Raw genomic sequence first — 22,781 nt, 5'->3', positions numbered from 1 at the left:
TGTGTAAACGAAAAATACATAAGACAAAAACCCCAAAAGGTAAACTAGACTAGCAAACAGAAGAACAATGGAAAAGTGTATTTAATGTCTAAAAAATGGAATGTAAAAATCCGTCACGCTATCTACTTGTATGAAACATATTAACAAGCTTCCGTCAATGCAATAATTTGTGATCTTTCACATGAACATTAGCAAGTTCAGTTTTTGAAAGAAAACATTCCACGTGTATGGGTGGTGGCATCTAATTTTTTTATTAGTCGGTTTGCTGGATATTGCAGAACTTCGGGTGAATTTTTTTTTACTAAATTTTCACTGCCTCTAACTGTACAAATCGAAATTACACACAAGGACCTACGTCAAATTTTAAAATTTTAAGAGTTGAAACCAAATTCAATCGATTTTCTCCTTACAAGACAGTTTCAAATGTGAAAAAACTTGCTGATTTGTACCAGTACTGTAACAGATCTTCAGTCTCGATTTCGTAATTTCGTGCAATGTAAACGCCTATTCGGTGTCAGTTTCAGGTCAAACAAAACATAGTTTAACCGGACAAATCAAAGGGACAATATAAATCCAACTAACGGTGAACAAATCACCAAATCGATCAAAATTTCCATAAATAAGCAATCAATAAATTTGCATCGACAACAATTCAAACGAAAATATGAAAAATATTGCAAATATCTACACCGCATAGTTTCCACAGCCGTTCAGTGAAACATGACTGGCTGCAGTGTATAAATATGTAGTCACGAAGAAACCCAATCACCATATAACATAATTTGATTGACCCATCTGTTACCATTACTGACCTGCAACTTGATAGATCCATCAATCAATCATAATATTTTTCCAGGTGCTTGCATTAGGACGTTTATAATTAAATCGATTTCATTCAAAATCACGTCTTGACTGTCATGCATTGATTTACCACCTCCTAATTTGCACCAAACGTCCTCCACTTCAAATTTGCCAAACCGAACTGCTATATTGTGCACATATAGTAACCGACGCTAGTTCTATACTCTTTGATTATTTTGAAAGTTAAAAACCTCTCTCTCGTGATGATGAATTTCTTCAGCTAATAATCAGTTAAAAGAAAACCAGTATTTGGTTCAGTTGGTTGTTATCTCTCCGTGATTCATGTTGCCATACAGATTTTTAAGTTCTTTTTTTATATATTAAATCCATATGCCAATTAAATACGTTTGGACGAAAATATTACTTTGGTCTAAAAGTGAAAACCTTTTTGAATTCAGTTTACTTTCGTTTGAATTATCGGTTACAGCGGTAGCTCGAAGAAAACAGATTTTATTTTGAATCAAACGGACTTGTAATTTGAATTGTTTAATCATTCTGCAAGAATTCTGAATTTTTGAGTTAGATATTTAAACCGACCATGGAATTGTGAACTTTTTTAACTGTGTTTTGTTAATTTTGTTAAACTTTACTTTTTTGGTGGAAACAAAAGATTTTTTTAAGAAATCAAACTCTGTCGATTGAAATTTGGAATACCAACAAAAAAATGATTCTAAGGTGAATATTACTTTTTTTTCCTCTTTTAACGTTAATTAGTCAAACAAATAACGCCATATAGATGTTGACGGTTTTCCTGTGATTCTCTGTGTTCACTCAAATTAGAGGTGTTCTGAACACCGTTTTACATAAAATAAACACATCAATATAGAGATGTTATCCGTTACTATGTAGAAAAATGTAATTAGTTACAGCCATACCTTACCTTAAATCACTTAAGAGATAGCTGCTATCCCCGGTGCGCTTTTGCTACTTATTCTTCATTTTATTTATTTTTTGTTGTTGCTGTGTGTTGATTAAACTCTTTTTTTTCGTCGTGTTATAATGCATCTCACTGAACATACCATTCATATTAGTAAGTCGTTTGTAAGCTAATAACATTGTAATGAATGTCAGCTTCGTTGTTATTGCATGCACTTTACGATGTCATCGATGTCTTTAAATGTTTCACTTTTTTAAAATTTGAATAAAGTTATTGAAAACGAAGCTAATTATTTCGGTTTTATGTTCGTTTGAGTTAATTCAATTAAAAGTTGATAGGATTTACCAATTCATTTTTTTTATGCTTGCAATACCTATTTTTACACTCAGAAATTTTTCATGTAAAAAAGTGTCTCGTTTTGCTGTTGAAGCATATGTACTGTTGATTGTAATTTATCAACACAAAGTAATTACTTTTTCACGCTAAAAATTTGAATTTTAATTGTTTGGTGAAAGTCTGACAAATAATGATAGTGAAGACGAATAATTGTTCAGGGCGGAAATTCCCTCGATTTATCAATTCACTATTTATACCATGACATTGTGTTCTTCGAATAATAAATATCAATACGGCTTCGTGTCTGCTTGTAGTTGGATGTGATTTATCGTTTCTCACTTTTGCTATTAAAAACAAAGCAAATAACAGTTTACTAAACAATTTTCCCAATCTACGGAAATTAACTCCGAACAGACACATGTCTCGAAACTAATTTAAAGGGATAACCCAATTCACAATCAATCTTAAGTTTGGGGTTTCTCGCATTATAATCTGTTATCGGCAGTGACGAAAAAATCGAGCGATAATCCCGCGCAACAATGTCGTCTCATATAACAAAATTTATGTTAAAACAAATGAAGTAAAAGATTTTGCATCTATATTTAGATCAAAAAGAAAAGAAATAGATTCGACAATTATACTGGACGACCACCGAAAGGAAAGGAATCCGTAGTAAAAGGCTACATGATAAATCAAATCTCATTCGGTCCTTTGGATGTGAAAACAAAATTTACGAGTTTTGGGCCTGTGGAAACAGTTCTATCGTATTTAGGTGCCACAATCTATATTTAGAATGTAAAATTCTCTAACATAAACACGGTTTACCTCATTTCATTTCTGTTGAAAAATTCAAATAAAAAGTTACATCGAGTGATCCCTCAGCTTTTAATTTTTTAGATAAATCCAAAGTTACTGGCAACGTCTTCAACCTTAACTATTATAAAATTCGCAAAACGAAATAATAAAAAAATGATTTCAATGAAGACAATCTTCAATTCATAAACATTCATCAAACGAATCGATATTATTTATTCAATGAAGAATATGCAAGAATGCCTTACAACCATGAATTAGATTGTTACATTATACAATATACATAGTATATTACATTGAGCTGTAAAAGGTGAAAAAATACCGATGCTAAAAACAAATAACCGAACCACATTATTATAAACTACAAACATCTATTCATCGTGTTTGATTAAATTTGTTCGTTTAAATTAATTTTGAACGCTGGAATTAATTACAAATCACGAGTCTCACAATTACGCAAAAGTAATATGCAATTCACTTACTTAGTGTTGTGCATCCTCAGTGGTTGTTGTTTTTGATGATGATGATGATGCTCATGCTGTATACGAAACCACACAGTGTTTACTTACATAATTGTAAAAAAAATATTTCTTTTTCGTTTCAAATTTATGCTCAATTTAGAGAAGATTACAATTATAGTTCGAATCGATCCATATGCGAACAAGTTTCAATGTGGCTGTCTAATCAGTCTTCTTTATTGCACATTATACGTTCAAGCCGATTTTAACGTGTGGTAAGTATAAGTCTAGGAGAAATTAGATTTAAAATTAACTTGTTGACCAAGCCTCTCTTACGCATACTTGTCCGGTTGCCTATTAACGTTAAGTTATTTATTTATGAAGACATAAAATTGCAAGGAATGGATCAATACAAGTTCAATAATTGTTTAATTGTCGGTGAATCGAGATATTTTTGATAAATTTTCTATTTAATATTACGATATTTCCAGCGGATGATCGAGTTTGGTGATAGTTTTAAAAGTAAAAGTCAAAAGCCTCTGACATTATTATGGCACTGACATTATAAGAGTCACACAAAATGAAAATTTAGACTTTACGTTCGCAAAATGTTAAATAATACACACAATTAAATCAGCAATTTAAAGGAAATAGCCTAAAGTAATTGGATATGATCGTTGTTACGTAGGAGGAAAAACTGGTGTTGTTTCTTTTTCAAATAATAATTTAACGAAATTTATGCATTTAGTAATCCAGTATTAAAAATTTAATTTCGATTTCGCATTTCGAGTAAAACTAAAGGAATGGTGAAACAGAGGGCAGTGACTTTTCAAAAGAAAGTCGTTTCATCGAGTCTTCCAATAGTTTTTTTTTCTCTTCAAAGTTTACATTCTACAGTAGATTGCACTGAAAATTCGACGACACGAGTATCGACGATTTTCTGAAGCAGCAGCGAGTTCCTGAAGAAATGATATGTAGTCGACTTTTCTTAAGAAGTTTTCGTTTCTCCAGGAAGTCGCCGTTTCTTCAGGAAGTCGTAGCTTCTTCAGGAAGTCGTCGCTTCTGAATAATTTGTAACTAGAATTTTCCTTTACAAAAAGTTGAACGGCGAGAATAAACGATACCTCCCTGGTGAGTTCCAGAAAAAACGTCAACTACTCATCGTTTCTTCCGGAACTCGTCGTTTTATCAAAAAGTTATCGATACTCATGTCATCGCATTTTCAGCTCAGTCTACAGTAGCAAAATTTCGGTTTACCCCAGTTAAAAACTTCTCCAAAACTTTTTTTTTGATCAATTCCGCCACACCTATTCAAAAAACCATAATTAAATCGCAACAACATTAAGTAAACCATCTTCGTTGGTAAAAACTTGCTTGTGGTTTTCGTCGCTCGATCGATGTCTTTCGTTTTTGAAGGAAAATATAGAGTATTAAAGCAGCCTCAAGCTACATTATATAGAGTCAGCTGTGGTTTTCTCATTATTATTTTCAGACTAACGGAATTTCTTGAACAAAAGAACAAAATTTAACAGTATCGACCATTATTGGTTGCAGCTTTAGGGTCTTACTTTTTAAGAATTTAAATATTTTTAATCTGTTTACATTTGCTTCAGCTGTTTTACCAGCAGAACTCATGCAATCACACTGCTTCTGCGTTGGGTTTTACTACTACCACATTACCACACGCGTGTGTATGACCTTTAAACCCATTTATAAATACGTATAAGCTGTATGTTTGTATGAGTGGACCAGCTGGCGAAAAAAACAACGTTGGTTGAGATTAACTGTACTCAAAATTCTCAAAAATAATTCTTCATAATTAATGGGAATTTATACTGTAATCTCAATAAGGGACGGCTCAGTGTACGCAATTTCCGCATTAAATTTTATTGAGACGAATTATTTCATTCGTCCAACTTTCCGATTAAGTTACCCCAACTAATGTAGCTACTGCCATCGAAGAGTGTCATGAAACATTTCATATGCTTGACACCTAACGTGACTAATTCAAAATTGAAACTCATCAGCACATTATCTTAAGTTGAATGACATGAATGTGTTAAAAAATTATTATGTAAAAATTATTTTAAAAAATATTGTCAGTATGCTACATACACTATACGTATGCATATATACGCAACAATATAAACGTGAGGTTAAAAATCTCACGATATACTTTTTTATTTTTAATATAAAATTTTTTCAAACAAAATTTCTTGTGAATATACGCCGATTTTCAAGATACATATGATGAGAGTACTGTTATACAACAAACAGAATGATTGACGCTATTTTAAATATAAATTACTATACATGCTACAAGTGAGTATATATGTATACATATGCTAATTAGCAATCGATTTTTTTAAGAAGCTTTTGAATAATTTATTGCAATCGTAGATTTCGATTTGAAATAAAGAAACTTCTTTTGACTATTTCATTGTGTTATTGAACATTCTTATTTCCCGTTCATTCTTAGCTATATTTGATATTTGTATTGGACCTGCATGGATACTAGATAATGTTTAAATAATATCAGGTTATTAATAAATACAAATTCTGGTCTGCATCAGACGCGCCGACTTTTAGTTTTGGTCGTGTGGAACCGACATTGAAGTGACGATTAAAAGAAAAGAAAACATCGACAACGTATAAAGTTTCTTTGTTAAAGAAGCGCCACACACGATTTTTTTTTAGAAAATCTATCCAAAAATTAAAATTAGACTTTGCTAATTAGTCGGGTAATTTGTGTCAATTCGCTCGCTCTACGTATTGCGAGTTTTTCAGTTATCACTCATGAGTGGAAATGAGCAGATGTGGAACAATTTTTCTTTTTCGAAAATCGACTTTTTTAGCATATTTTTGGCGAACGGATCCATTTGTTCTGACACAAGAACCTGGACTAAATACATTCGTTTAGGGTGATGTCCCATACGTATTTGATCATTATAGTGCATCCACCATATTTGCTCAGAATTTGGAGCGTCTGGTCTGTATCTATCAGTAACATCGCGCTCATCTGTTGTCGGCGATAGGTTGCGAAGCGTTAGTTACAAATGAACAATGAAGTAGTAGATTATGTTTCAATCTTTTGAAATCAATGAGACAAGAAGGAGTAACAGGTTCAATAAATACTCTGGTGATATGGTGAAAGGTTAATGTTCTATTGTAACAACCACTGCAAAATATCGAACTAAATTAGCTATTCAGTTTAATTGACTTGTCACTCACTCCTACCGGAATTTATTATTTCAGTATATTGAGTAAACATTTTGTAATTTTTTTTATTAAACCAAAATCCCATGAGTATTCATTATGTGTTCACAGCTCGTAAACAAGGTGCAATATAGAAATGACAAAGTTAGAAATAATTTCAGGTTACGTTAGATCATTGAATTCGAATTCCTGAGCGTCTGAACAAGTAATGTAAATAGATTAGATGAATTCTTGCTAAAATCAATATCAGATCATTGCATCGATCAATATTGAGTTATAGGCAAAGCAAAACGGTGGTTTTAATTAGATATAGTTGATGAGGAATCAATGCGTGGCTTATTTTTGAGAAAACATTATCTTGCATTTACTGGAGTTTCTCGAATTTCTCTTAAACAATTCAAGAAAATATTTTCTTAAAAACGGAACCAGGTTTTTTTAAGTTCTGTTATTATAAACATCGATAGTATTTTATATGTTCCAAAAGTAAAAGTTCAACCATTTCTTAGCAAAAAAAATACATTCTGAGCTTTCTTCACATTTGCAATTAGTTAATTTGTTACCAACCAATTCTTAAAAATCTAATGCGTCCATTCAACTCGTAAAATTCATAAATTACTTTTAATAAAGCAATTAATCTTAATTTCTCTATTTCCAATAAATAATGTTGGGCAATTTCAACGATCAACATAAATAAATCGTTTGTCAGACAAAAATGTGTAATTAACATTTTGGCGGTCAATGTCGCTATGAAATTTCAATTAGTTCTAATTATAGGCATTACATTACAGTTATTAATGTGAAATTAACACTCCAAATAAATCTGTCTGTACATATCGGCTCACTTACGAGACAAGCTTTTAAAAAATAATTTATTATCCGTGCGCAGAAAAGTAAAAAAAAAGAGAAAAAAAATAGACACAAGCGAAGTCTCGTGACTTTTTCAAGAACTCTTTCTTAATGTGATTCGCTGACTTATTTTGTAACTGACAATATTATGACTTTATGACCTTATACTTAAACAATACTGATGAATTTAGTTGGTAGTTTTGTTTGAGTTGTTACACTGGTATTAATATGAAACTAGCGCAAATTGTGTGTTTTTTCTGTCGTCTGTTTTGTTATTTTGATAAATTGAATATTTTGTCTGAACGTAAAACGTTCAATGTGGGCGTAATGATGACGAAAAGCGAATGGTACTGGGTACAGTGGTATTTTATTTGAATAGGACATTTTCATCGGACACATTACCTAAATATGACAAAATTATGGTGATAAATGAACAAAAGAAATTGGTGGTATACCGACTAGGCATGTGTGGCAACTCTGTTTGAAGGGCATTGTTTTGTGTCGATTTGAAAAGAAACGTTTAAATCTTTTCGTTTAATATTATAAATAAAATCGAGCTGGTTAGATGACAGATTACTTCGGTAACATTTTGATTCAACTAGAATTTCGTAAACATTTTGCGTAATATTGGTATATGACGTTGTAGTATTTGATTCTATGTTAAAGGAAAGAAAATTTCATTTAATGATTTTTGTCATCTAATTTTAAAATATCAACAAATGAGCTAAAGGCCGTTAGACCAAGATAATAAGGTGACATTAGGTGACATTATACTAAATTAAATTTTATCTATCCGTGAAATTCAGAAATGCTCAAACCACGTAGACCTCAAGAGATTTCATAGATGCGTCTTGAACAAAACATTGATAATGGTATTTCTCTGGTGTAAAAAAAAATAGGAAAATGTATCTGAATAACTCGTAAAATTATACGAAAAATGTACGTTCTATTTACGAGATATATTCAATATTCGAGTCACGAACGTACTCGAAAATCTTTTACTTCATTTCTTTTAACATATGCTTCGCTACAATAGAGTACACCACCTGAAGCGCCTGAATGGCGAACTAAATAAGTCAATTTGTGCCTTTTTATTTTTCTTTGTTCCAAAAATTTTTGAGAGCTGTGTTTTTTACTTCCTCAATTTAATCGTTCCAAAGCTAGCTCGAAACAAGTACATTTAACAAGTACCTCTCACTCATTAACATAATAAAATAACTTTGCAATCACATAACAAAATATAAGCAATAATTATTGCAGAAATTCGATACTTTTTACTGCATCGTAATCATAAATATTTTATGTCCACGGATTTTGAAACCAATTTCATCTCAATTGTATAAGACAAAAAAATATCGGGAGCGAACCCAACCCAACGATTACGTGTCAATCAGGGCGTGTGTTGTTCAAATTTTTGTTTGTTTGTTTTATGTCTACAATTGAACCATTTTCGAACAAATAATTGCTAGGCCAGTCGATGATTCAGAAAAATTTTAATTAATAAAAAGAATTAATTTACTTATTAGATTGTTATAGCAATTTCCTTGTTCCATGCAGCTATGCAGCATAATAGATAGTATTTAATGCGGAACAAGTATTATTATCCGATTTCAACGGCTATTAATTTGGATATATGACCCATTCCAGCAAAAAGTGAAAATTGTACGGCATATAAGTTGCCATAGACATACCTCAGTATTTTAGCACCTACGGCGTCCTGAATTCTAAAATATGGTATAGGCATGCATGTGTTAGAAATCATTCATAAATTACGTAACGCATTTTCAGTGCTGTCATGAAAATTTTAAACAACTCGCGAAATACGTATTTTTGAAAGTTAAAATTATTTTCTATCCCCCATTTAGGAGGGTAGAGTATAGTCAGCACTTCGCAGGGGGTGTATTTCTCGAGTTATTTATCATTTTATTTTGATGACAGCACTGAAAAAGCGTTACAAAATTTAAGAATAATCACTTTTACAAAAAGTGGTAATCATCTCTGATATAGGTATTAAAGAGGTCCTAAGATATCCTTTAAAATTAAAGGCAGTATCATGTAGCCAACAGATGGAATTAACCATATATAGCCCCAATAGCCGAATTCAACTGAACCATAGGTAGAATAACAACAAGCATTTCGATTACTATAGATTAATCAAGGGAAAAAGTTAAATTCATTGAATTTTAAGGTTAAGGTTGGTCTGATAAATCAAATTGTAAATTGTATAAATGGTATCGATTTACATAGACTGTATGTATAATTTTAAAACGTGGATCTATTCTTAAACTATGCATAACTAATTTATTAATTGAGTTATAACCACCTATCGTGATGTAATTTCAATTTTAATTTAATAAAACAATAATACAAACAATTTTAGGTGAGTGTATGTTTTTCAGCTAAATACAAAATTGCAAAGGTAAATTTAATCGTGAAATAATATTTATGTGCTTTATGCATAATATATCTGCAAACAAGATCTTTCATTCATATAAATAAAACATACCAAGTGAGAGTGTACGTATGTATACGAATAATTTCATGATCAGAATGATTACATAGCTGTAATTATATAACATTATGAATAAAAACAATCAATTGACTGCATTAAAAACCACACACAGCGAATTATGTATTATACTAAAAAAAAACAAAATTCGCACTACATTTCGGTTGAAAATATTTTTTTTGTCTTTTTCACATTAAATGTCTCCTAAATGGGTACAGAAAAAATATGAAATTTTATGTTAAAATTTAGGTCAATCACTAAAGGCTTGATCTCGTAAATTAAAGTGAGGTACAATACAAAACCGTTTTAAGGTTTATTCGCATTTTACACGAGACGAATTATTATTATTTTTTTCTCGCGTCTTGTTATAAAGCCACTGATGGTTTTTGGGAAAAATTCAATATATTGTTTCAAGGTTCATTAAGTTTTATTGTTGTTCTTTTCGTTAACATTGCTTCAATTTAAAACAACAATCTATTTAGGCATTTTATGTAGATTTATATTTTCGTAATAAAAATATCTGTTTTTGCATAATGTCTGCAAGCATAATAATGCGGAGATGATTAAGATCAAGCGTGTTAATTGTTAATTGTAAAAGAAGAAAATTGTTTTTTGTGAATTAATTTAATTAAATTTCCTTGTTTCAGATTTGCGCTGTTTGTAACGGCAATACTGGGTGTGAATTCACAGATTTTGTCATTGGAAGAACATGGTTCGGAATGTGCTCTAATACTGGCCGGCGGTGCCAGATCATCAGCATTCGATCATAACATTAACATTTTGAGGGGATCAGTGTAAGTATAAGGAACAATGCAATGATTCAACGAAGTCCAATTTCATTGATTAACTAAAAGAGAAAACAAATGAATTCAGAAGTTGAGGCTCAACTGTTGAGCTCCTTTTGAATGTTTTTATTTCCATTTCAATAAATTAGAAGTCGCAAGTCGGAAGGGTGAGGGGAGAGGTTCGAGTACGACATCCGTACTTTTATTTTCTTTTTTAAAACATTTTATTAATAAATTTGGGTAACATACGGGTTGGAACTTTTCTTAAATGAATATTTAGATAATATTTTGTTTGGTGAACGGGAAGAGGGCTTTGAACATGACGAAGTAATCTTTCTTTTATATTAAAATATATCAATCATGGGGCTATCTGTACGAAAGAGGTCGACTGAAGCAAAAGTAGAAAATTTGCAATTTTTCTTTTGAGAGAAGCAGACCCGTGAGTTTTCTAGCGATACAAATGCTTCTCGTCCGAGAAAATTCCAATTGAATTATAATGTATAAGAAATAAATAAATATCGAACAGTGCCTTGATCCTTGCAGGTCGAGAAAGATTGACCTGATTTTATCCAGGTCACATTTCTAAAATTTTGATTTGTACCTTATTCACTGATTAATATTGAGCCCTCATGTACTTATTCAATATTTTTTTTATAAATGAGTTTACGTTCATGATGTTTGTCGCATAGTCTGACAAAATTACCAACGTTTTTTTTGTTGATCTAAATGACGATCTCACTAAAAAGGCGATCCAATATTTCTGAAGTAAAAGGAAAGGAAGTTAAAATGAAAATATAGCTGCGACATGAAGCACAATTAATTTTACTATCCAATGAAATTGAAAATTATTATGCGCTTCTGTTTCTCAGTATGGGCATGATGCCTGCAGTTACACTTTAAATATTGTATTTAGTCACGGCAGAATAGTAACGAAAGAAAGAGTGTTTGAGGCGGTTTTCTTGCGTATATAATTAAAGAAAATTTTTGTTTTTTTTTTTCGTCACAGTTCGTGTGTGGGATAGCCTGTCGGCTATAGATTTTATAGATTCACTTACGCATACGATTTTTACAACAAAATTTAATGCATTGAAACTCTCGCCAAAAAATTCGACCAGAACGGTTAACCTTAATCGTTGAACTTTAATTCTAGAGATGGAATCCATCATCATGACGGTCATACATGCATAACATACGATGCTGTGAATAATGCTTACCTTGATGCACGTAAAAGAATTCGTGAGTAAAACATTATGGAAAGGTAACAGAAAAAAAAGTTAATTGAGAAAGTTCATGCAATTTTTTAGATGTATCTAGTCCGAAAGGTGAATGGAAAACTGAAGACATTGCAACTGTTGGTGAACTTTTACTTGATATTTCCATTCAGTTGGCAAGGACGTAAGTGTATTTCTTAAAAAAAAATAATTTAAGCTAATTGAAGTTCAATGCAATCTTAAGACCAGTAATATTAGATCAAAGATGAATGAATGATGCATGTAAAATCTGATGTTGTTAGTAACACTAGACCGAAACAGTTGAATGAATTTCCACAATCTTTTGAAAGGAAAGACTTATTGACATATTTTTGGCCAAGACACTTTTTAAGTCATTTTTTACGACGAAGCAATGATGGATGATTTTTGTGGAAACAGATCTTCGTTTTTGAACAGATGCACAAAAAAGGACCATCACGGTTTCATGGTAAAAAATAGATTTTAAGAATGTCTCGGCCAATAATAGGGTTCATTTTCAGATTTTCAAAATTATTGTAAGAAGCAGAGCCCAATCTGTAAAATTGAGTTGCTACATTTTCTAAAACTTTCCAAAATTTGCTAAAAGTTGACGAATTTTCTTGAAAATGTTGACAATTTTTGGTACATTTACGTATTCACATTTTCAAAAATGAGTCCTTGGAAAAAATTTGTTGAAACTGTATCAAACTTTGTAGTGTCTCTGGTGGAGAAATTAGAAGATCAATGTTCGACATGTCCAGACGGAAATATTTAAACCTTTCCATTACTATCTCTTACACTATTTCGTTATTGGACACTTCGTTTATTTACGGAGGACAATTTCCTGGCTGAAACGTTGCACGATAAGATAGCAAAAAACGTGAATTAGGTCAACAAAGTGCTATTACAACATAGCTTAACAAAAACTGATTTTTATGAAAAACATTTCCGTCTTTACATAAAACCACCAAGACATTTTTTTTCGCAACATCAGCATTCTTCAACAGCCAACGTAAAAATTCTTATCGTTGATTACATCGATCGATTTAAATGATTTTGAAAAGGAATTTCCATTATAAGTTCGTGGTGTGCAGTAGATCCATGACACGCTTTATTGCTACAATTAATTTACATAAATAAACTATTAGAATGTAGTACAATGTACACACAACCATTCATGTGCCCATGCAATATTGTTAAATACACTTTGGGTGAGGATTAAATTGATCTTTTATCGACTTTAATTTGATGTTTCTTTAATACCCAATAAAGTGCTTATCAAATCAAATATCAAAATCATTTTAATCGATCTAATATTATAGCTGCATGCCGTAGTCTTATAACCATTGGGTCGAGATACCAATCTGGTGGATTTTATAAATGGAACTTTTAATCGAGTTACTGCAAATTGTTGTGTCTTATGCGATATTAATGTTTATGATTTTTTCTTGTTGCAATCACTTGCTTCTTAAGTTGCAACTTTAAGATTTTTCCTGTCGTTTATGGGTTTTTAGTAACGTACAACGTATGCTTGGGGGCTTATACGTTTAAAGTGCCATTTGTTACTGGTGGAATTCGAATCAGAAAGCAAAGACTGTGCGTAGATGATTAATCGACAGTTCAGGCTCACAAATTAGCTTGAGACTCCAGTCTTGAGTAAATCTGAAAGGCATAGACATTTAAAAAAAAAATCGGTCGAATAGATCCTGTTCCTTACAAGCCTTTCGTAGCAAATTTTGGAAAGTTTTGACAAATTTTGGAAAATTAAAGCAAATTTGCAAATCAATTTTCTGAAAAAGATCTCGCGCTATGTACAGTCTCGACGGCGTAAATCAATTAATTATTAAATTATTAATCGCATTACATTTTAACGTACGCAACGTACCATAGATACGATGGGGTCGCACGGGGTTACGAGACTAATCACAGCGATTTGCCAAGATCTCGACTGGTTTTTTGTTGTTGTTATTGAATTAATTAAACTAGTGAAGCTATATACCTGACTGGCTGATTCAATGGATGTATATTTGTTGCACAAGCCTTTCATTTAGATTGATCGACATTAAACCAAAAGGTTTTTCCATCCACATACCCATATCGTTTAAGCTCTCAATGGTATCCGAGCTTAGAGAAACATTTGAACTCCATTCATTCGAATTTATTCATCATTAAAAAGAAAACATATGGCACGTATGTGTACTGTACTTGTACCTGCTCGTTTTAATAGTAGTTGCATTTTGCTTAATTAGAAAAAAACTGTAATTTTTTTTGGATTGGATTGACTTGGAATGTCGTATGCGTAAGCCATGAACATATTGAACATATTGTCAATTTATGAAAAATTCATGTTGTTTATGTCAATATCGGTCTGGCGTTATAATTTATGATTCTAGTAATTGGACGTTATGCGCGGTGGAATAATTTATAGTAACGAAAATTGTAAACCGATATTTATTTATTGAATCGTATAGCAGGCATACCTTGTTTTCCCAGAATGTAGAACACACTGAACATGCATTCGATTCGAGTGGAAAGTGCACTTTCAGTTTTTTCTGACAAATTTTTCCATTCAAAAACCATTCGATTTACTATACCAGACTGAACCACTAGACCAAAATTGTGGAGGAATCATGTGTGTTGAGACTGAGAAATCTACGGTCGAAACATCCAGATTCTGCCCTCAAATGAACGTTGAAAATAATTCATTTTCCTCCTTTCCCTCGATTAGTTACGGCCTATCGTACGAAGACATTGAGAAGGGTCTTCCGCAAATCGATACATCGAAAACTCTTATCAGAGAAGTATGTCCGCCATTTTTATCCGGTGTTGAATGTCGTCCGGGAAAATATCGTCGATCCGATGGCCTCTGTAATAATTTAGAGCATCCGTTGTGGGGTGCAGCTATGGCACCATTCCAACGTTTAATCGGACCATTGTATGCTGACGGAATTAATGCGCCCAGAATATCTGTAACTGGACGTGATTTGCCATTGAGTCGAGTGGTGTCGAGAACTTTGCATCCAGATGATGGTTTTCATGATCATGCTGGTACTGTGATGGTTATCGCTTGGGGTCAGTTTATGGATCATGATTTCACTTTGACTGGAACACCTTTAGGTGATTAGAGTGTGATGTAAGTTGGTAATTTGGTACCATCTAACCCGTTTTGTTTTCGTCGCAGATCCAATTAATAGGAACGATCCAGAAGAATGTTGCAAGCGTCCGCTTCATTTGAAGCATCCATATTGTAATGAGATTCGTGTCCCCGATGACGATTACTTCTATCGCCTCTTCAATGTTAAGTGTATTGATTTCGTTCGTGGTTTTCCATCACCCAAAGCTGGTTGCAAACTAGGTAAATATTTTAGGACCCTGAATTTTACTGAACCAATCTGCAACAAATGTCTTTAGGTTCAAGAACTCAATTTAACACTTTAACGGGTATCATTGACGGAAACACAATTTATGGTGTCAAGGAAACGTTTACGAGAAAATTGAGAACCGGATTCGGGGGATTATTGAGAATGAACCCAGTTTTCCAAGAATATGGTCTAAAGGACTTGCTTCCGCTCAAATTAGATATTCCAGATGAAGGTTGCACCAGACCCAACAAGAGCATGTTCTGCTTTGAAGCAGGTTTGTTTTTGATCAATTTGATGAAGATAAATCCTTTAGCAACAAAAAATCTCAGGTGAAATTCGAGTCAACGAACAGTTAGTATTGACATGTATGCACACAATGTTGGCTCGTGAGCATAATCGTTTAGCGGGAAAATTAGCTGCAATCAATCCACACTGGGACGACGAAACATTGTTCCAAGAATCTAGACGAATCAACGTAGCCATTATCCAGCACATCACCTACAATGAATTCTTGCCGATTTTGCTTGGAAAAGAAGTTATGGAGAAATTTGGTTTAGTACTGAACAAGAACGGCTACTGGGATGGGTAACAAACAATGGAATTATTAAATGTAAAATTCGCTGAACAAAATCTCTTCTTCAGATACGATTCTCAAGTCAATCCATCGATCATTGACGCTTTCGCTTCAGCTGCGTTTAGATTCGGTCATTCGCTTCTTCCAACAGCAGTTGAACGATGGTCGAAAGCCCACAAGTTCATCGCTTCGAAACGACTTTCCGATCTGATTCGTCGGCCATATGATTTATACAGAGCTGGTGTGTTTGACGAATATCTGATGGGTTTGATGAATCAAGTTGCTCAAGCTATGGACGATTCTATTACTCAAGAAGTTACAAATCATTTGTTTAAAAAGGAGGGTGCGCGGTTAGTGTCTACACTCTGCTCTGTGCCAACAAATTTAATGTCACAAATTTTTGTTCTCAGTTTCGGCCATGATTTGGTATCATTCAATATGCAACGTGGTCGTGAGTTCGGTATTCCTGGTTACATGGAATTCAGAAAGTTCTGTGGTCTGCCAATATCACACAGCTGGGAAGAAATGGCAGGCTCAATGCCAAACGAAACAATTTTCCGCTACTCCAGTATTTTCGAGTAAACTTCCCAATCAAATTCCATTCGAAATTACAACTTATCGACTGTTTTAATCATACAGGCATCCTGCTGATATTGACTTGTGGTCGGGTGGCGTATCGGAACGATCACTACCGGGCTCAATGTTGGGACCTACATTCGCTTGTGTCATTGCCACCCAATTGAGTTACATCCGGCGAGGAGATCGCTTCTGGTATGAGCTACCGAATCAACCGTCATCGTTCACACCGGAACAATTACAAGAACTCCGGAAGGCTAAATTATCCAGATTGATTTGTGACAATACTGATCTGATTGACACAGTGCAAATTTATCCGATGGTTCTGCCGGATCACGAAATGTAAATATAACGTGAATGGCACCGATTTAGTAGGTTGAAATTTATGAAAATCTTTTGCAGTAATCCTAGAGTTCCATGCAAGAGTGGAATTATTCCATCCATTGATCTGACGAAGTGGGCAGATTATGGGCAGGATTATTCACCACACCAATATGTAAGTACAAATTGCTTTCAATTTCAGCTCTGGAATTTTTTCAAATAGGAAGTTAGGCTTGCCCACGCTGTACTATGCATGAACTGGGTAAAAGTCGGTACAACTTATCCAAAATTTATGAAATAAAAATCTTTTTGGTGTCACATAAAAATGCTCTCTATCGACTTGGAAAAATTCTTTGTCAAAAGATTCAGAAACTATTTTTGGGAAAACATTTTTCCATATTTTTCTGAAGCGTCTGTCCGTCTGTCCGTCTGCACGATAACTTGAGTAAAACGCATCCGATTTTGAAAATTCTTTTTTTTCCCGTTTGGTAATGTCAAAAGACAGGCTAAGTTCGAAGATGAGTGATTTTGGATCGACCCCTCCCGAGCTGTGAACCAATAAGTGCTTTATGGTTTTTCGAAGATATCTCCGGACATTTAAACGTTAAACTTGTAAGTGATACGTCAAATAAAAGGTATTTACAATACCGATCGACAAAAAAAAGTTTATGGAAATCGGATGACCGACTCGTGAGTTAGACCCCTTGGTGTGGAACAGGCACAGAGCGGCAAGCAGTTTTTGCTTGTAGGTCGGCCAAATTTGAACATATTTCGTTCGTTTTAGCTTTATTAGATAGGTATTGACCGTACCAATCAGGGAAAAAAAGTTTATGAAATTATGTTCTCCGGAGCGTGAGCTAGGTCTCTTGGAGTGAGCTCTTATCTGGCTACTCGGCCGTACAGTGAACGTGGAGTATTTTGTCAATATCTCGAGTAAATTTTGACCGAATTTCATGATTTTTTTTTGTTTAAAAGGTATTAACAAATGTAAAGCGTCGGTACTATTTTCGGTTTCCTAACAAAATGGCTGCCGGCGGCCATATTGGATTTTATTAAAAGTGATATAAAGTGGGAAAAATGATGCTTAGAGAGTTTCTGTTAACATGGAAATAATGTGTTAAGTGTGAGGGGTTTCCATATATGGACATCTATATATACCTATATACAGCTATATTGAGCTATATACAGGCATATAGAGCTATATAATAGCATATTCCTATGTGAAATGTTTATTTACAGTGAAATATAGGTAAATATAGCGGTATATAGCTGTTTAAATAGGAATTTATGAAATTTGACTTCGTACGGGGCTGTCTATATTGCCTCCGGCAATTTAATTGTATATGATAACAAGGCAAAGAGTGGATAATGTAAGTGATTTAAAAGGAAGAATAGTTTTTCAGCAGAGAAGAAAATGAAGTAAGAGAAATGAAGAGTTTCACATTAAAGGCTTTTGATACGAATAGGTGTTTCGTACGGGTCGGCGTTAGCTATGTTTTCTTGGAAAATTAAGGAAAATAGGGGCGAATCAAATACGGTAAGACGGGGAAGACAGGGAAGACTCAAGAAAAATGGGAAAATATTTTGCCGAAAATAGTTCCTCCAAAGGTTAGACCCTGGTTTGCTTTTTATTGAGTCACCCCGGGCTATATTATTGCTGCATTCGATAAAAAAGATATTTTTAGAATTGTAGGTTACTGCTCGACGAGCTATTTAGGCCATACGAAAATGAAAATTAGTTTTCAAGCGTTAGGAAATGTTCGCCAATTTATTTTCCTGTTTTTTTTGTGGTATCTTCTATCAACAGTCATTTAAAAATTACTGCACGGAAAATGCCAATATACGTGTGAGATCTATGAAGAAAGTGAATGGAAATTGCGCGAAGAATCGTCAATGCAATTATTTTCTGTGAATGACGATTTTGATTTTTACGACTTATCTAATTAATTAATTCGTTTCTAACGCAGTGAAATTTCTGATATTTTCATACGTCTGTGTCTTTACTGATTCTGACTATTGAAGAGGTGATCCTGATGATCAAGCTTCATTGCATGCACAAACTTAAAGATACAGATCGTGTGGTCTGGGAATGGTGCATTTTTTAAAACAAAAGACCCGTAAAACTTAGTGACATATTTTTGGCCGAGACATTCTTCAAATCAATTTTTTAGCATGAAGCCATGATGGCTTAGTTTTGTGTAAATATACAATAGATCATGGTTTCTTCTGCACTACATCTGCACAGAAACCAACCATCACGGCTTCATGGTAAAAAATAGATTTGAAGAATGTCTCGGCCAAAATTATGTCAATTGCTTTGTGGGTCTTCCTTCATAAAATAAAATAGATGTGTAGTGGAAACTCTATTTATATTTTGACCATTAATTTAAGATAGAACATCATCGATTGCAGATATTTTACCCCCAAGATTTTCTCTTGTTCATACCCCCAAAACAAGACGTATCTGTAAAATATTTGTATTTCTATCTAATTTTCCTCAAATCTAGCTAATGTGTGCGCCATTTTTTTTTCAGAACATCCTGAACGACATTCCAGACACAGTGGTAAGCTTCAAGAAATAATAAAATTTCAAAAATTGCACCATTTTCTTAGCCAAAATTCAGTCATATCAAATATTATATTGCACAGCATCATCACAATTATTTATAAATGAAACGCAACTTTTTTTTTGTATTATACACAAAAGAAAAATGGATTTCGAAACTCTCTTTTATCATGAAAAAATGAAGATACAAAACTTGCATTTTTATTGTCACTTTTGCCATTTCGCGCATTTCATTTTTATTTTTATTATTTACCTTTTTCCCACCTAACTCTTTCGTTTTCTTAAATTCATCGCAACTTATTTATATACGAAAATCATTCCCATTACTTGTTCAAAAAGAAAAGAAAAGAAATTGTATCTCCATTTTTAAACTAAAAGGTTGACGAAACATTAAAGACAATTGATGGTACCACTGTTCGATAGAATATTTGGGACCTACACTTACATTTGTTTAATTGTTAACGAACACACAATGCCATTTAGGACTGTCGGAAAATAAAGTCCACCTATATTTGTACACTAAACATAGAAAATGCCTGTAGCATGCTAGAAACTACGCACGACATTATGTTAAAGAGACACAAGAAACAATTTCTTGAGTGCAGTATTTAAGAAACTAACGTCTGATTGCATTATTATATCCGGTCGACCGGATATTCTATATGTACCACACGTTGACTTCGTACATGCTCTGCGTATAAGCCATGAAAAATCTCTATTGTCTGTGTAGTTTCAGTAAAATTTCAACATTCCTTCGTACAGCGATTTTTTTTCGTTTGAAAATTTATTTAATTTAATGAAAATACTTTTTTTTTGTAATATTATTAAATTGGATTTTGTAAATATAATTTAAAATAAAATAAAAATCTATTTTGAAACTTCTGTTTTTGCTGATGTAAATGAGAGAAGGTGGTTTGATGTAGTATTAAGCTGGAATGGAAGTAGTTTCATAGATGTATCGCATTTGAGTGGTGAAAAGAAGGCTTGTATTTGGTTTTTATTAGATATGTAAGCTGTAGTCGAACACATGCGTTGTGCACGTTTTTCTTTATGTTATTTCTTAGAAGAAAATGAGCAACAATGTTGATCCGACGTGGAGATGTAAGAGCACCCAACAAGATCCAAATGATTCAACTTCAGATATTATTTTTCAGCTTTTTTTATTCTTCTTTTACCTTTAAAAAAAATCAACTGCGGCGTTTTTAAGTTTACCCATTACGCTATTCATAAGCTCTACAGTTTTACGACAGGAAACACGTTTTCAATTTGCTTGCAATTGTATTCTGTTAACACGGTATCCGTGAGTAGTTCTCAATGAATAGTTTTCAACTTTCCAAAAACTTTCTTTATTCGACGAGTACACTCTTGAAATTACGTCTGTAGATAAGCCAATTTGCACTTCCGAATCGCTTATTTCCTGTTCTTTGCTAGGCTATCAATGATAGTTACGTAGTGTTAATTAAAGGGATGACGGGGATGACATAGAAATTTCTGTTAAAATTAAAGTTTTTCAGAGTACCGCGAGTAATTAGTGTGCATTTTAGATAAACGTCGATCAGTCGATCGACCTGACATTTACTATTTGTTAGACACAGAGAATAACAGGGATCTGAGAAAAGATCGCCGTAATTTTTGTATCTTTCCCCCAACATTAAAGCAAAAATATTATCCCCGTAACCACGAATACTTATTTAGTTTTTTGAAATCACACAAGTGTCTACACAAGTCAAAATTCGTCAGGCAAAAGGATTTTGACTGACGTAAATTCCTAAAACTTATGGGTGAATTCCAAAGACAAGTTTACTAAATTCTGTAGTTTATTGTGGAAACAACCTTTACGAATCGGAAATAGAAGAACTTAATGCTCAAATATTCAATCCTCAGATCATTTAGTAAGTCGTTGTTCATAAAGCGTAAGGCCCTTCGTAGCAGCTCTAAATATCTTCGTACAAATTTCGGCGTTTAACTTTCTTAAATTATTGAAATTTCTTCGTTAAAAAAAGTGAAAACTCCCAGAGTCATACAGTGAACGACATCTCAAATGTCTCACTGTCTAATTTTTCTGAGAATTTTATTGTGTCATTGCAAATTCACAATGACATTCTCTGAAAAAAATGACAGTGAGACATTTGAGATGTCGTTCACTGTAATAGTGGTCTGTGAATTTGTCACTGAAATGAAATAGGAATTTATTTACCCCTGCCAATGACGACAAAATCAATTTTCCAATGTCGAAGAAAATGAATTTAAATTTTATTGATTTAATGTTTTGGTATCTTCTGCACAATAATACTCTTAGATTAACAATTTTTTAAGTTGTCCAGTAAACAGAGAAAATGTACTTACCACTATCGCACTTATGTAGTAGATTCAGAAATTCGTAAAGCTTATCGCACATACAAGGTTACCAGTCGACAGCTTTATTTCGTCAAAATGTTTGGTAAAATAATTTTCATATTCCTAGGACGTACACACTAATTATATACACCGTAAGAAAAGGTCAACTGACGATCAAGACACCAGTCAAATTCGGGTTTACGAATTTTACGAACCGAAAAGCCGTCCGGTAGTAGTTAGCAGTAATAAAGAAGCATTGGAAGCCAAGGATTTAGCCAATGATACATTTTTCTACGAAAAACTTAAAGCATCGATTCCGAAACTGAAAGATGGGGAGAGAGACGATGTCGAGCTGCTAAAGAATGGGAAGCCCAAAGAGTCTCTCACCGACGATGATTCCGATGATGATGGTGATGATGGTGATGATGCAGATGAGTCCGAAGAAACAGATGAAGACGATGAATCTAGTGAATCGGATGAATCATCGGTCGAATCTGATGGAAATGAAGAAAACGATGAAACCGACAAGTCTTCGCAAACAAAAGAACAGCCAGCACCAAAAAATAAAAATGTTGAATTCATTCAAAATCCTAACAGAGCGTTAAAAGAGGTGGAAAAGGCGTTTCACAATAATAACAAATATATCGAAGAGAAGCAGAGACAGGCTGATGAAGATGATGGTGATGATGAATCAGCAGAGGAAAAGAAACCAGTGTTCAAAACGAAACATTTTTCTAAAGACTTTGAATCGGCAGGAGATTTATTAAGGGAGGTGCACACACTTGTCAATAAAAAGAAAACTGAACCGGACGATAGCAATGGATATTGGAAAATCGAATACCAGAATCCCATTGTTTAGATGATAGAATTAGGGAATGCTAAAGTCACCAATCGATCAACATTTAGTTCTACTTCTAGCTTGAATTGTTGAATAATTGTTTTCAAAAAATCCTAATAAGTTATTCTGCCTTACCACTGGTACTACTGGCTCTACTAAGATCTAAAACAACCGCAAACGATATAACCATTGAGGCACTTGAGGAATGGAGTATCACAAGAGGTCGATATGTTGAAGTTACATGACTAGCTGTTAGGTAGATTATTTTACCTTTACC

At 33.3% G+C, this 22,781-nt stretch overlaps 2 protein-coding genes across 2 annotated transcripts; both read left to right on the top strand.

Annotated features, from left to right (window-relative positions):
* Nucleotides 1-1,088: 1,088 nt before the first annotated feature.
* LOC119080272 (peroxidase) lies at nt 1,089-19,353 on the top strand. Its single transcript, XM_037188538.1, has 13 exons — nt 1,089-1,536; nt 10,564-10,710; nt 11,852-11,937; nt 12,006-12,096; nt 14,659-15,047; nt 15,112-15,285; nt 15,342-15,566; nt 15,622-15,877; nt 15,935-16,216; nt 16,277-16,444; nt 16,506-16,784; nt 16,845-16,938; nt 19,298-19,353. Exons 1-13 carry the CDS (start codon nt 1,526-1,528, stop codon nt 19,343-19,345), a joined length of 2,250 nt encoding a protein of 749 aa, XP_037044433.1. The 5' UTR covers nt 1,089-1,525; the 3' UTR covers nt 19,346-19,353.
* A 1,056-nt stretch (nt 19,354-20,409) lies between these two features.
* LOC119085680 (nonsense-mediated mRNA decay protein 2-like) lies at nt 20,410-22,525 on the top strand. The gene is made up of 2 exons (XM_037196128.1): nt 20,410-20,430; nt 21,794-22,525. Exons 1-2 carry the CDS (start codon nt 20,410-20,412, stop codon nt 22,523-22,525), a joined length of 753 nt encoding a protein of 250 aa, XP_037052023.1.
* Nucleotides 22,526-22,781: the final 256 nt, after the last annotated feature.

This window comes from Bradysia coprophila, chromosome X, assembly GCF_014529535.1.
Source record: "Bradysia coprophila strain Holo2 chromosome X, BU_Bcop_v1, whole genome shotgun sequence".
Classification (NCBI taxonomy): domain Eukaryota; kingdom Metazoa; phylum Arthropoda; class Insecta; order Diptera; family Sciaridae; genus Bradysia; species Bradysia coprophila.
This window is presented reverse-complemented; position numbering and strand designations above follow the sequence as displayed.

Coding starts and splice junctions, on each gene's coding strand:
- LOC119085680 (XM_037196128.1), top strand. CDS start 20,410: ATGTTGATCCGACGTGGAGAT. Junction 20,431..21,793: donor TGTTGATCCGACGTGGAGAT/GTAAGAGCACCC, acceptor TCATATTCCTAG/GACGTACACACTAATTATAT.
- LOC119080272 (XM_037188538.1), top strand. Junction 12,097..14,658: donor TCCATTCAGTTGGCAAGGAC/GTAAGTGTATTT, acceptor TCCCTCGATTAG/TTACGGCCTATCGTACGAAG. Junction 15,567..15,621: donor CATGTTCTGCTTTGAAGCAG/GTTTGTTTTTGA, acceptor AAAAAATCTCAG/GTGAAATTCGAGTCAACGAA.